General features: G+C 44.5%; 1 protein-coding gene and 1 long non-coding RNA gene across 3 annotated transcripts; one reads left to right on the top strand and one right to left on the bottom strand.

Moving 5' to 3' along the window:
- The first annotated feature begins 2,071 nt into the window (after positions 1-2,071).
- Positions 2,072-6,540, top strand: LOC121693762. Of its 2 annotated transcripts, XR_006025564.1 has the most exons (4): positions 2,072-2,167; positions 3,071-3,242; positions 4,506-4,652; positions 4,839-6,540. It is a non-coding gene; the product is annotated as an uncharacterized LOC121693762 (long non-coding RNA). The 2 variants fall into 2 exon arrangements; XR_006025563.1 differs by lacking the exons at positions 2,072-2,167; positions 3,071-3,242 and adding an exon at positions 4,173-4,426.
- Positions 6,541-8,121: 1,581 nt separating this feature from the next.
- Positions 8,122-12,719, bottom strand: LOC121693665 (C-type lectin domain family 4 member F-like). The gene is made up of 5 exons (XM_042073239.1): positions 12,513-12,719; positions 10,520-10,987; positions 9,807-9,931; positions 9,546-9,646; positions 8,122-9,379 (listed from the first exon to the last, which is right to left on the bottom strand). The coding sequence occupies exons 1-5, from the start codon at positions 12,649-12,651 to the stop codon at positions 9,235-9,237; spliced, it is 978 nt and encodes a 325-aa protein (XP_041929173.1). The 5' UTR covers positions 12,652-12,719; the 3' UTR covers positions 8,122-9,234.
- Positions 12,720-14,128: the final 1,409 nt, after the last annotated feature.

The following is a 14,128-nucleotide window of genomic DNA, read 5'->3' on the forward strand; positions in this document are numbered from 1 at the left end:
TCTGTATAAATCGTCTTGTAAGTAAACTACCAGTGCTTTTTCAAAGTTCTCAATGTCTCGTTTTAAATGTCAGGGCCCTCGGAAGTCTACCAATGAAGTGTGGAGATACATTGAGCCTTGTAAATGGGTGTAAAACAGTGATTTATTTGCATGGCTAGCCCGATGCCGAAGCACCACTATTGAAAAAGATGTTGGTAGCATCGGCTAACTAGCGCCAGATTTTGGAGTGCAGGGGACAAGCCGAGATGGGCTATGAGACATACGTTCACACTCGGTATCATGTTTCGATACACTTTAGGTCAATATCACACCGGAATTCTCCTTTAAGGCTACATGTCTTGGAGCGATATGGCGGGGGAAGTAACGCGCGATATAACCCCCCCCCCCGCCGCACGAACCGGTGACCGAATCTATTAACTCGGTAGGCCAACCAACAACCGTCCGGTTGAACCGACTTGTGTATAAGAGTCGGTTGTCCCACCATCCCTCGGTCCAGTGGGCAGTGGCACCAACTCTGACGTTTAAAACTATTCGTTTTCTTCCATTTCAAACTACAGCTAAAAAGGTTTGTCTTTGATGGAAACCCTTTACCAGCTGGTCCACTGACAGCCATAATGACACGCACCTGCAGCTGACTCACTGGGCACACGAAATGACAAAGGCACAGGACGTTCAGTTATCAGCTGACTCACAGGGCCCGCGAAATGATAAAGGTCACGGGAAGTTCAGTTATCGAATAAAAAAAAAAACTTCTCCCTTTCCTTCTTTTCCATCCCCACTCCTCCAAAAAAAAAACAACGAAAACAAAAAAAATGAAAATAAAAAAAACATCCCAAAAATGGGATAAAATAGTGGGGGGGGGAGATGCTGATGGACAGCACGGCGTATGCGAATGAGGCATGGTGGGGTCACAAATGACGTCATCACGCGAACTAGCAACTTCTCAGAGAACCAACGGCACGACGTATGATGAGGAGAGATTACATCACATTTGACGTCATTACACAGCCTAGCGACTTTTCAGAGAACCATTAGTGACTTCCTGTGATTTTTTTTTGTTGCAACATTGAACGTGTGTTTCTGTGGCCATGTATTTCCATGATCAAGACAATTATAAGACAGTTGTTCAAGAGATCTAGAATTCCATTACGGCAAACGAACCGACCTTGTGACATTGGTGGCGTGACCCGGATGGGAGTGAGGATTTAGGGAGGTGAGTGTAATGGAGGACTGAGCCAGCATGCTAATTGTCCGTGTATATCCTCACAGCCCTAACCTTAAGAACATTTCTAACCGCTGAGTTGGAAGCCTGGGCTTTTTGGCGCGTACGGCCGGCTGTGTGTCAAGCAACGGCCAGCGAATGACAACTCGAATAACTCCCAGCAAATGGCCAATGAGGCGGCTTGTTGCCCCCACGAAACGGCCGGGGAGCAGCCAATGACAGCTCGAGTGTCTCCCTAGAAAGGCTGCTTGGAAAGTTACCCGAGTGACAGCCTAGCAACGGCCAGTCACAGAGCGGTCCGCATATCCAAGTGCCTGGTGAAGCACGAACCAATCAGAGAACCGTTGCCATGGGGTACGTCCCGCCCTCACCCCTCGTAGCGGCGCAAGCTATCTGCAAAGATTGTTAAGGCGGAGCAAGATGTTTCATCAGGAGCCACTTCCGGGAACCCGGATCGCACGAGGGGGGGTCAAAATCCCCCTTTATGCAGAGCAGAGGCAGCGACTGCTCCATTGAAGTCTATGGGCATAGCTCAGAATTTCACCACATATGCTAAGGTCTTGGTTCTATAGAGTTAGGAATGTGAATTTCGGGCACGTTTTCATGATCCTCAAACCCTTCTGAACATTTCAGGTACATTTTTAGCAATTTTGAGCATTCCAGTCTGGAGAAAATCAACCTTATATCAGGTGTGCGCCGGTTATTTATGCAGCTGCTGTTGGCCGGTTGCAACGTACGCTCGTCAATACGTCATCGACACGCCTCTTTATGCAGACAGGATTCGATCCCCATTTCGCGCCCATAGACATGAACTACGACGAAGTATCTTGCTCCGCCTTAACAATCTTTGCTATCTGCACAGGTACGCTACGTTATTTACCTCAGCGAGTATTTTGCAGTGTCGTTTTTGGGAAGTTTCTGCGGAGGAAGATTTTGACTTTGTTGGTAAGTTTGTTCACGTTTTTTTTACTGTACTGTAAGTGTCACGTTAGCTTATTGCATAAACGAGACATAAATAGACACTGTTTATAACCTCCAGGTTAAGTTCAAAGTTACCGATGGGTCTCCCTCCCCCACTTGAAAACGATTGATCACTCACTGACTGAATTCTGCTTCATTCATAAAGCTTGACTTGACTGAGGGAAAGTTTTTGTTTTTTTGTTATTGTTTTTTGTCAAAATGTTAGCATTAGCCTGCCATTGATGATAAATAAATTCAAGCTAGGTAGAAATGAGTGTTAAATTAGCCCGCAGTGCCTATCTAAACGTAACATAACGTTAACTTAATCAGAGTCGTCGTTTGAAGCTTGCGCTATTTTTTTAAACGTATTCTTTAACGTTACTCTTCGTGACTTTTGGTGGACTTTATTAGCAAAGCTTTTATTACTATATAATAACATCCAGCTAATAGGTAACGTAGCTATGTGTGTGGTGTGGGGGAGTCTAGCAACACTGTCTTTTTCCCCTCCAAGAAGCTAGCTTAATTAATTTAGTTGTCATTTGAAGCTTGTGCTATTTTTATCTTTCTTGTCATCATCACTTTTGGTGGTCTTTTATTATTGCTATATAATAGCATCAAGCTATAGATATGTGTGTACTGTGTAGGGGAGTCTCGGTACAGTGGCTGTGGTACAGTGTCACCCACCCCCTCCCCCCTTATGTTGGCTAGCTGCTACCTGATATGCTGTGTCTAGACTGCGTAGTTGATATGGGGTGGTTCATAGTGCTGTCTGGACTTGCCATCATGTTTCTAACCTTTTTAATAGTCTCTAAGATGTATCATTAGGTTAATCTTCTGATATGTGCTCAGATAAACATGAGTTTTTAACGTGGTTTTCCTTACTGACAGATGTGGAGCCAAAGTTCAGAAAGAGGGCTGATGGGACATTTTAAATGACTCCCATGAAGCTGAGAGGGAGAAGAGGAGTGCCCAGCCATGGTCGCGTCCTCTTCCACCAGACAAGGTGTTGGAGTTGGCCAAACAAGCAGCAGTTCAGCAAGGCCTTGACCCAGAAGATGAGGTCTGTGTGCTGGGTCTGCATACACTGCAGTTCGGTTTTTTCAGGGGACAGACATTCAGGTGGGTCCTGGAGAATGCTCTTGGTTTTGGTGGGTACCTGGTGGCTTCCATGATCAGGGAGAGTGAGAGGGGTGAGGTGAAGGGGACGCCTTAGCCAACAAGGCAAACAAGGAAGCCTTCAGACGCTATATGGAGATGTTCCCTGAGGGCCGAGGGGCTATCTCCATAAAGCTGCAACGGGCGCTGAGCACCCAATCATCCTCCTCCACGTCTCATGTCGGCAGTGCCTCAGCCTCTGCCACAGCATCCACCAGCCGGTCCCCAGCGCCCCCAGCGCCCCCCACCAGCCGGTCCCCAGCGCCGCCTGTCCCCAGCGCCCCCAGCGCCACCCACCAGCCTGTCCCCAGCGCCCCCAGTGCCACCCACCAGCCGGTCCCCAGCGCCCCCAGTGCCACCCACCAGCCTGTCCCCAGCGCCCCCAGTGCCACCCACCAGCCTGTCCCCAGCGCCCCCAGTGTCACCCACCAGCCGGTCCCCAGCGCCGCCTGTCCCCAGCGCCACCCACCAGCCTGTCCCCAGCGCCCCCCACCAGCCGGTCCCCAGTGCCCCCCACCAGCCGGTCCCCAGCGCCCCCAGTGCCACCCACCAGCCTGTCCCCAGTGCCCCCCACCAGCCTGTCCGCCTCTGCAGTGCCATCCACCAGCCGGTCCCCAGCGCCCCCAGTGCCACCCACCAGCCTGTCCCCAGCGCCCCCAGTGCCACCCACCAGCCTGTCCCCAGCGCCCCCAGTGCCACCCACCAGCCGGTCCCCAGCGCCGCCTGTCCCCAGCGCCACCCACCAGCCTGTCCCCAGCGCCCCCAGTGCCACCCACCAGCCTGTCCCCAGTGCCCCCCACCAGCCTGTCCGCCTCTGCAGTGCCATCCACCAGCCGGTCCCCAGCGCCCCCAGTGCCACCCACCAGCCTGTCCCCAGTGCCCCCCACCAGCCTGTCCGCCTCTGCAGTGCCATCCACCAGCCGGTCCCCAGCGCCCCCAGTGCCCCCCACCAGCCTGTGCCAGTCACATCATTGCGTGGATTGCTGGTGGGAAAGAGCCTGAGCCAAAGGAGCCTTGACATGTCGGTCAGAAGACTTGTCTCTTCTTCTGCCAACAGGTTTCAGCCTAGAAAGTCTGATGTAATTAAAGGTGTGTGATGCCAAAAGTAATATGAATACACATACATATAGATTTTTTTAAAACTCAATCATTATCTTGTCTTCTCTAGCCATTCCAGCAGTGCCAGCACGAGGCTCATCAGAGCATGTCTGTCCATCAGTCCCAGCAGCAGTGCCATGTGAACTGGAGCCAGCTGCCATGGATGACAGGGACCTGGTCATGGCAGCAGAGCATGTGGAGGAGGCGACAGCAGCATGTAAGATAGTAGTAATAAGAATAATAGTAGTAAAATGACATATACAAATTACATAAACACAGCTGATGTAATGCGCAGAAAACAATAAATATAAAGATACTCTCAGACATTTCAATTTGTGAGTGTTCAGCACAAAATACATGAAACAAGAGCCTCACACTGCATTTCTTGTGTTCTGTTTCATAGAGAACAGAGTTTTTCTCCCTGCTGGCTGGATACCGGTCCTAGACCAGCAGTGGATCTCAAAGGCCCTTTTTAAGTGGTCCCGGACTGGACAGCCAGAGCTGGACTTCACCAGGGTGGACAGGATGTGGTGGCACCCCCCGAATCCATCACTTGTCCCCACTGGTATTCCCCCAATGGAGAGGTACTTCGGCCACTCCCTATTTATTTGGTCTCCCTATTTATCTATCCAAGCTTTTATTTCAAGTTTTACAGTATACAGAAAATGATTATGCATACTACATTGCAGCTAACTGTTAAGAAGAGAGTCATTTTAAATATCCTCATTTCTCTTAGTTAGCGTTCATACCGTCCCACATGTGACACGTCATTATCATTCCATACAACGATTGATATCTGTAGCATATTTTCAATGCAATGCATCAGAGAAAATGACACGTGACAGGTGAAAAACAAACGTGTGTATCATCCTCGTTTCTCTTAGTTAGCGATCACACTGTCGCACGTGTGACACGTCAGTATCATTCCATACAACGATAGACATCTGTAGCTTATTTTCAATGCAAATATGAACGTGCATGACGGGATTCGAACCGGCGCTTTAGGGGGCGCTTTTGGACAGTTCTTGGGAGACAAACCTCGATATATGCGCAATTTGCCTTGGCGCAGTGGTTAGATTGTTCGTCTCCCATGCCGGTGTGTGTCAAGGTGGCGGGTTCGAGGCCCTTGAGCGGCGAATGAACCGACCTTGTGACACCAGGACATTGCATGTAATGTAGATGAAATTTTGAGAGACGACACGATGTAGACTGATTTTTTTTTCTGAGTGAAATTGCTATTTTGTGTTTTGACTTGGAAAAACACACTTGTGTTTGTTTTAATGTGTGTAAATAAACACCAATACTTTTTAGTTTGGATCCCTGTATGTTTACAGAACTATGACAAAAGTATGACCTCAAACTGATAGCCGACCTTGTGCACAATGAAAGCAAAAGCCAGATGTGTTTTTTATTCATACCATCAGTGTGTAGTTGGCACATTGTGCGCTTATTATTGTGATGGCTTGTGTTTACTGTTTGATACGAAAACACCATTTTTACACACTAGTATAGCTAAGGCATGCTATCTAAACATAGCACATCCCACTAGTATAGCTAAGACATGCTATCTAAACACATCTCACTAGTATAGCTAAGACATGCTATCTAAACACAGTACATCCCACTAGTATAGCTAAGACATGCTATCTAAACACAGCACATCTCACTAGTATAGCTAAGACATGCTATCTAAACACAGCACATCCCACTAGTATAGCTAAGACATGCTATCTATTAGTAAACAAATCCATTTGTCTGAGGTGGAGGAGACAGCGGACTGCATGTGATCAAAATGGAATCATTTATTTGAGATTGGACATGTATAGCTGTAATCATGTTATATATCATTTCAAAATGACAATAGCAAATCATAGCATAAAGCTCAAACGCACAAACAAGCTTTATTAGTAGAGTCGGTATAATGAATATATGTGATATGAAATTAATTTCTGCTCGGCTGAATGACTGCTCATTTAGGCTGTATACTGCAGGATCTCATCCAAAAAAAATCTAATAATGATAAAATGAATGGGATGGTGTCTTTGAGAATAAATGATAAAAATGGTGTAAGATGATATGACTTCCAAATTCATTAAAGGTGACCTGCCACACAAAACCGTTTTTACTTGTATTTTTTTAAATATGTTTGGTCCATATGTGTTTGTGCCATGTCGTGAATGTGAAAATAAACTGCTACCTCCTCTGTCAGCTCTAGCCACTGAAAAGAAATAAGCGGAGAAATCAGGCCAATTGCAAAAGCTCTTCAGTTTGACGTGGAATTGATTGAGCTCATTACTACTCATGAGCTCGCCCAGTTGAGACCGTGCCCACAGACGGTCTAGCTCTGTGACAGTTTTCGTATGCAAGGATGGCTGAATGCCAACGGGCTTGTGCACTATGCACAAATAGAACTATAGGTGCACTATTAAAGGAACCATATGTAAGATTGTGGCCAAAACTGGTACTGCAATCACTTTCAAATTACTGTAGAGCGGTGTATCCCCTCTCCCTCCCCCCTGACTTGAGGTTGCCAACCCGGATGGCGAAACACTACTGACTGCGTGATTAGTAGATAGGTGGAGGGTGGCGCATCAGGCCAAAACACAACATGACATGACAAAACACAACATCAACATCAGTTGAGGGCTGCAACTTCACTTTTTAAATGACAATATCCTGGCCGGACTACTGTTGTCAGTGATATTATTATTATATTAAAGTATTTAAAATGAACATGATTTATTAATGTCTAGTGACATTTCAGGGCCATTTTATGATTAATTGAAATACATTTCTTACATACGGTTCCTTTAAGCTACCATGCTAAAGAAACCATGCAGTGTGAGCAGACGCTGACACCAATATTTGCTCATTTACTGACATGGAGTCCAATGTCCAGGGTTCTAAATTAACACTCGCCAAATGCGGGTTAAAATTCATGTTGGCGGGTGTTGATAAAAACTTACTAGCCAGTTTGGCCAGTGATGCATGAGGCATTACACGCATGATACATAAGGCTCTGTTCTCGGTCATATATCCCCCTGGCAGTACTTCTTACATTTCCCATGACCACTGTGCCGCACTGTGCTACGCGATGACGTTTCATACGCCCATTGGCTGTGCACAGTTTGCAGTGAAACCAGTGCAAGAGACCATGGAAACGAACAGAGCGTCTACCAGAAAACACAAGGAAGTAGAAGAACGAACAGAGCCAGAGCAGGGAGCATAGACTGAAAGAGGAGGAAGATAGCCAGTAAAGTAAAAAGTAGACCTACATAACACAAATACATAACGCGTTACGAAATATTAATGCAATTAACGCATTGTGTTTACCTATTTCCTTTGTGGGGGGCTGATGTCATGTAACGGAGGCCGCAAAACCTGAAGCAGCAAGATCGTTTATTTTATTGTCTATGGAGGTAAGCTGAAGATGAAACGTGAGGAGCTTGTAGGCGAAAATTTTCAGTTTTAAAAAGTTGCCTGATCAGTGATCACCCCCACCAGACGCATCACACACTGTGCATAGGGCACCGAGAGACAGAGGAGGGACCAACATTTAGCCAATAAATAGTAGCTGTACTGCAAACTGTTTTTCACTCGTTAGAGAAAGTATACAATGTCAACGTGCACCAACAGCATGTTACATAAAGATGATACTTTTCAGGCCCTCTCTACAAAGATCCAACTTGAACGTAGGCTCTATGCTACTCCATTTAATTGAGAACGCGTCTGAGCATGCACGAGAGGGAGAGAAAACAAGTGGCATCTCCTAATAATTGATATCTTCTTTTTATTAAGTTAAGATTAAATGTGACAGTGGTTGGGACAGACTTATGGGGGCGAGAAGAGGAATGAAGCAGGGGATGAGGATATAGATAGATAGATAACATGAAATGAAGTGTTTGCACTTTCTGTGTGTATTTTGTGGTATGTATTCATGCCAACAATGTTAATAAAATGATCAAATGCATTCAGTGACACTCATCTAATAAACTCATAATTCTCTTATTTTCACCGGGAAAAAATTGGCAAGTAGAAATTCTGATTGGCTAGAGACTTTAGAAACTTTAGGCTGGTGATCAAAAAAGAACCCTGCCAATGCCAGAGGCCCCGTCGCTTCACAGTGTGATCAGGGCGCAGGCAGATAGCGGAGGGTGAGGTGAGGTTTGCTGCAGTGTTTCCTCTACATTTATTTCAGCATGGCGGCCCGCCACGGTTTCATTAATATCCCCAGGGTATCAGAATCAGGGCAGACACACAATGTAGTTGCAGTTGCTTTTTAAACAATCCTGCCGACGGATCCTCCCTGCTGGCTGCCGCTCACATTGCAATTTAACAATAAGTAGCCTAAAACTAGTCAGAGGTTATTATGGCCCGTCCAGTTTCACTTCACATATTATATATTGTATTGATGTAGCCTATTTAAAACATTAACTTTCTTCTCAGTGTTTCCTCTTCATTTAGCGGCCACTGCTTCAGAATTAGGGGAGACGCAAAATATTGTCTGCCGCCGCCACTGTTTAAAAAAAATCTAGCGGAAACACTGCTGTATGTGACAAAAATACATTTTAGCTCAGAAACTGTGTAACAAGACTTAGAGCGCGTTTAACTATCGCTGGGAGAGTTTTTCGCATATCCAGGTGTGTATTATGGAAGACTTAGAGCGCGTTAAACTATCTGGGTGAGTTTTTCGCATATCCAGGTGTGTGTTATGGAAGACTTAGAGCGCATTTAACTATCTCTGGGTGAGTTTTTCGCATATCCAGGTCTGTATTATGGAAGACTTAGAGCACATTTAACTATCTCTGGATTAGTTTTTCGCATATCCAGGTGTGTACTATGGAACATTTCTCGTCATTCCAGTTCTCCAGGGGTGGTGATAGCCAGAGCTTCACACAGTCCTGCTCTCCTTTGTAGCTGTTTGGCTGGTCTTTGGCCCAGAACCTGAGAATAAAACAGTGGCGTGAGGAAAGGCACATGTGCACAGACAACACAGAAGCAGGTGGGGTGCTTGTCATGGTATGTCTAGTAGCACCCAGGGTGCTCACTTTGTCATGGTACGTCTAGTAAATGAAATAGCTATGATCCAAATACAAATTCATAATCATACTTGGTGGTCAGTGGGCTACCGTCTACCCATCTCCACTGCCCCTCGATGTTGACATCAGACAGGCCAATCCAAGCTTCCTTGTTAAACGATGAGACAAATTCCTGTTGTTTTCATACAAACAAATACAAATGAATTGGTAAAAGCTCATGTACCAAATTTGTTTTCAAGTGAAAAGACAGATGCTCACCTCAGACAACATTGTAATCACCACCACCCCGCACACACACACATATATTTATATAAACAAACAAACACATTCACCTGTTCCTCTTGGCTGTCTATTTTGATCAGGTCTGCTCCTCTCGATTTGCAATCCTGTCGCGCGTCATCCCAGGATTTGTTCATTGTTGAGATGTAGTACAGGTGGGAGTCAAAATACCTCCAACCTTTCAAAATAAAAGTGTCATAAGAGCTACTGTACACTGAAATACCTCCAACCTTTCCAAAATCAAAAAGTCAAATCATATAGCTACACTGTCTACCCTGATTCAAGTTGACATAACACTTTTGCATCCTGGCTCTGATCCTGCATGCTATATTGCTGCATTAAAATATGTGTCATGTTTAAACCCACCATTAGAACACGCTAGTAGTGTTAAACCCACCATTAGAGCACAATAGCTGCTACTCTGTAGATAGCGCAGTAGTGTTAAACCCGCCATTAGAGCATGCTAGCGCAGTAGTGATAAACCCGCCATTAGAGCACGCTAGCGCAGTAGTGTTAAACCCGCCATTAGAGCACGCTAGCTGCTACTCTGTAGATAGTGCAGTAGTGTTTAACCCGCCATTAGAGCACACTAATTAATTGCTACTCTGTAGGTAGCGCAGTAGTGATAAACCCGCCATTAGAGCACACTAACTGCTACTCTGTAGTTAAAGCAGTAGTGTCTGGCGGTGACTGCCACTGTATTAAATATGGCCTAAATCTAACTTTTTTTCAAACATTACTTGACTTAACTATAATTACTACTCACCCAAGTCTAGGAGCCCTTTCTGCATGTCATTTCTCTCGTTCTCAAGGTTGACATAGCTGGTGTTCAGCGATTCTCGATCTCGTTTCAGTTCATTGTAGCGGTTCTGCAGCTGGTCTTTATCTTTGGATAGAGTGTTGTAGTTGGCCTGTAACTGGACTTTCTCTGCATGTGTGTTGGTGTAAGTGGCATTTAACTGGTCTCTCTCGCTGACCACAGCTGCATAGGTGCTCTCTAGCTGCTCCTTCTCTTTTGTGATGAGAGTGTTGCTGGTCTTAAACGCATCCCTTTCCCTGGTCAGATTAGCATTAGTGGACTCTAGCAGATCTCTGACTCCAGTAAGGTTGGTGGTGATGGCGCGCAGCTCGTGTCTCTCTCTGGAGATGTGAACGCACAGCCCCATGATGGTGAACAGCAGAAGGGCACACAGCAGCAGCACGCTCCCTGTAGCCAACTTGTAGGGCCTTGCCCCTGCGGAAAGGTAATGCCATTAAAGGTTAGTTACTGACAAGACGCCTTTTAATAGCCAAAATGTCTGACAGTGACATTTGTTTCGTTTTAAATCACTTGGGGAGACATGATCCAGACGTTGCGTTGTCATGGTTTATCCAGCCGTTCTCTGAGTCTGACAGTAACACTTTTAGCTCCAGGTCATTGAATCAGATTCGAACGTTATCTTATAGGAGAGATGTTAACGGTCTAATCTGATTCAATGAGCTGGAGCTAAAAGTGCTAGTCAGATGGAAAACGAGTGTATTTCCCCAAATGGTGGAATATTCCTTTAAAGGTTAGTTACTGACAAGACGCCTTTTAACATTTTCCTGGTTTATTTTCATGGAAACACAAACATTATTAGAGTGTGCGTAAAAGCCCTGTAAATGAGTTGCCTGTACATTATTAGAGTCAATGTAAAAGCCATATGAGTTGCCTTTACATTATTAGAGTCAATGTAAAGCTCTGTAAATGAGTTGCCTGTACATTATTAGAGTCAATGTAAAGCTCTGTAAATGAGTTGCCTGTACATTATTACAATGTAAAAGCCATATGAGTTGCCTTTACATTATTAGAGTCAATGTAAAGCTCTGTAAATGAGTTGCCTGTACATTATTAGAGTCAATGTAAAAGCCATATGAGTTGCCTGTACATCAGGGGTCACCAAATGGCGGACCGCGGTCCGAGACGTGATCCTATCCGGACCCGGACCATAATAGCCTAATTTAGATTTTCACGTAAGATTTCAAAACTGCACTAAATGTTTCGTTGGTTAGGATAACAGCATTTACTTCAGGAACAATCATTTCGCTTGCTGCTACTCTGTGAATTCTGATAAAGTCGAGTCAGTAAGTAAAGTAGCCTTCGGGGAAGAGACTCACTGATAGCCTGAAAGTTGCCTGAGGATGACTGGTGATTATAGTCAGCATTTTATTTCAGGAAGGCATGAGTGCATGTAAAGACAAAATAGGACTTCAACTTCAAAGGACCTTTGGACCATTTCCTCAATAACTGCATGCAAGGCAACAGATGTGTGAAAAGATGGTTAGCTTGCTGCTAGATTTAAAGCTTAGCACCTGTTACAACATGTGGTTTAAGTGATTTCAATTTGAAAAGATCAAATACAAAATATTTTATTTGACTGACAAAGCATATACTTAATAAAAATATATGAATAGGCCATGTCAATATTACAGGTTACTCAATGTATTTCAAACATTTGTTTGTAAATGTTTAATACATATTTAGAACAGAGGGTTACATTTGGCATGTTTCATTAATGGGGTCTTGCTTAATCCGTGTAGTGGTTTTTTTTTTTCTAGTATTATTATTATTATAAGTTATGAAAATGTTAGATTTGTTTGTGGTCTTTGCATTGTGCACTATATTACTACAACTTGTCCTTAACTTGTCTACAACTTGTCCTTAACTATTTGATGTTTTCTGCATTTATGTAAAGCAGGTCTATTGTGTATGATTAAGCAAAGAGGGAAAGTAGACTTGCCTTTCTGCTTGATCCTTTCAGATCCCCAGCCTCCTCCTGGAGAGTCACTTCTGGTGCTGTTATCGTAAACTTCTATATGGTCAGTCAAAATCTGTTTGACTTCAACAATGTCTTCTCTTTCATTAATATTTACAGACATTTTTGTTTCTCTGTCTTTTTGTATCAACTAGAGTGACCAAAGCAACCTTCATTCTGGTTCCCTTTTCCTGTAGCCTTGCTAGAAATGTTTGCAGATTGAGGAAGCAGAGAAAGGAAAGCTGCTTCGCCAAGCATGATAAACTCTAGTGCTGAAAAGAAACTCAGATGTTGAGGTCTCGTGCCAAACAAGTTCATCAGTGGGCCTCCAGTACGAGTCAGCAAATCCTGATGCAGATGGGGACTTGTGAAATGACAGAAATGTGTCACAGACTACGTTTACACGAAGCAAGGTATTTTCCTAAACAAATATCTGGCCATCTACGTTTGCAAATAAAACTGCATTTACACGAGACCGTTTTTTTTTTTTTTTTTTAATGTGTTTACACGAACCTGTGTACATACATGCTGTCATGAGCACGCCAAACCACAGTGGCAGTCTAACGATAAGCTCAAGCTCACATTAACCAATCAGAACCCTGAAAAGTCGCACGTGAGAACATGTAAATGTAAACATTGGTCGTACATTTGGTGTACTTCTGCCACATACTTTGACGTTGGCTGCCCAAAACTCCGTTTACCACAGTTTACAACCAAACGCAAAAGGACACCTGCAACACCACGTCTCTCCAAGACTCAAAAGGACACCTGCAACAACACGTCTCTCCAAGACTCAAAAGGACACCTGCAACACCACGTCTCTCCAAGACTCAAAAGGACACCTGCTACAACACCACGTCTACGTCTCTCTCCAAGACTCAAAAGGACACCTGCAACACCACGTCTCTCTCCAAGACTCAAAAGGACACCTGCTGCACCCTAATTGAGATGGTGGACAAAGGACAAGGGCACTCAATGAGCAGAAACTGAAACTACTGTGTGACATTGAGCTGCCCGCCGATGTTTCTGCTTAACCTCTCATGCTCAAGACAACTGGACTTGTATGCACAGTCCCTTTAAGATACTCAGAACTTGATTAGAAAATGGTGCGCAATTCAACACATTCAGGTCTGTCCTATTTGACTCTAGTGTAGAAACACATTCAGGCCTGTAGTTGACTCTCGTGTAGAAACACATTCAGGCCTGTAGTTGACTCTAGTGTAGAAACACATTCAGGCCTGTAGTTGACTCTAGTGTATGTGGGCCTGTAGTTGACTAGTGTATGTGGGCCCACATTTCTCCTGGAACATGGCGTCCAGTTTATTGGCTTATCACACCTCCTCCCTTTTTGCCTGCTGTCATCCTGGCTTGTGCAAAATTCAGAATTTTAGATTTGACCTCCATTCAATTCATGAGTTGGAATTTGAATTGAATTGGCTCCACCCCACGGGAATTAGAATTGGAATGCTAGGAAGTGGAATTAAATTCATGACAATTCAAACAATAACACAGTCACATAACAGCGAGAATGTGTTGAATCTCACACACATTCAGTGTTGGGAAGGTTACTTTGGAAATGTGATCGGTTATTGTTATAAGTT

The sequence above is a fragment of the Alosa sapidissima genome, chromosome 19 (assembly GCF_018492685.1).
Source record: "Alosa sapidissima isolate fAloSap1 chromosome 19, fAloSap1.pri, whole genome shotgun sequence".
Lineage (NCBI taxonomy): Eukaryota > Metazoa > Chordata > Actinopteri > Clupeiformes > Clupeidae > Alosa > Alosa sapidissima.

Excerpts from the sequence above, each read along its gene's own strand:
- LOC121693665 (XM_042073239.1), bottom strand. The coding sequence starts at position 12,651 with ATGTCTGTAAATATTAATGAAAGAGAAGACATTGTTGAAGTCAAACAG. Across the intron at positions 10,988-12,512 it reads TGAAAGGATCAAGCAGAAAG|GGGCAAGGCCCTACAAGTTG; the intron begins GCAAGTCTACTT and ends ACCTTTCCGCAG. Across the intron at positions 9,647-9,806 it reads TAGACAGCCAAGAGGAACAG|GAATTTGTCTCATCGTTTAA; the intron begins GTGAATGTGTTT and ends TGAAAACAACAG.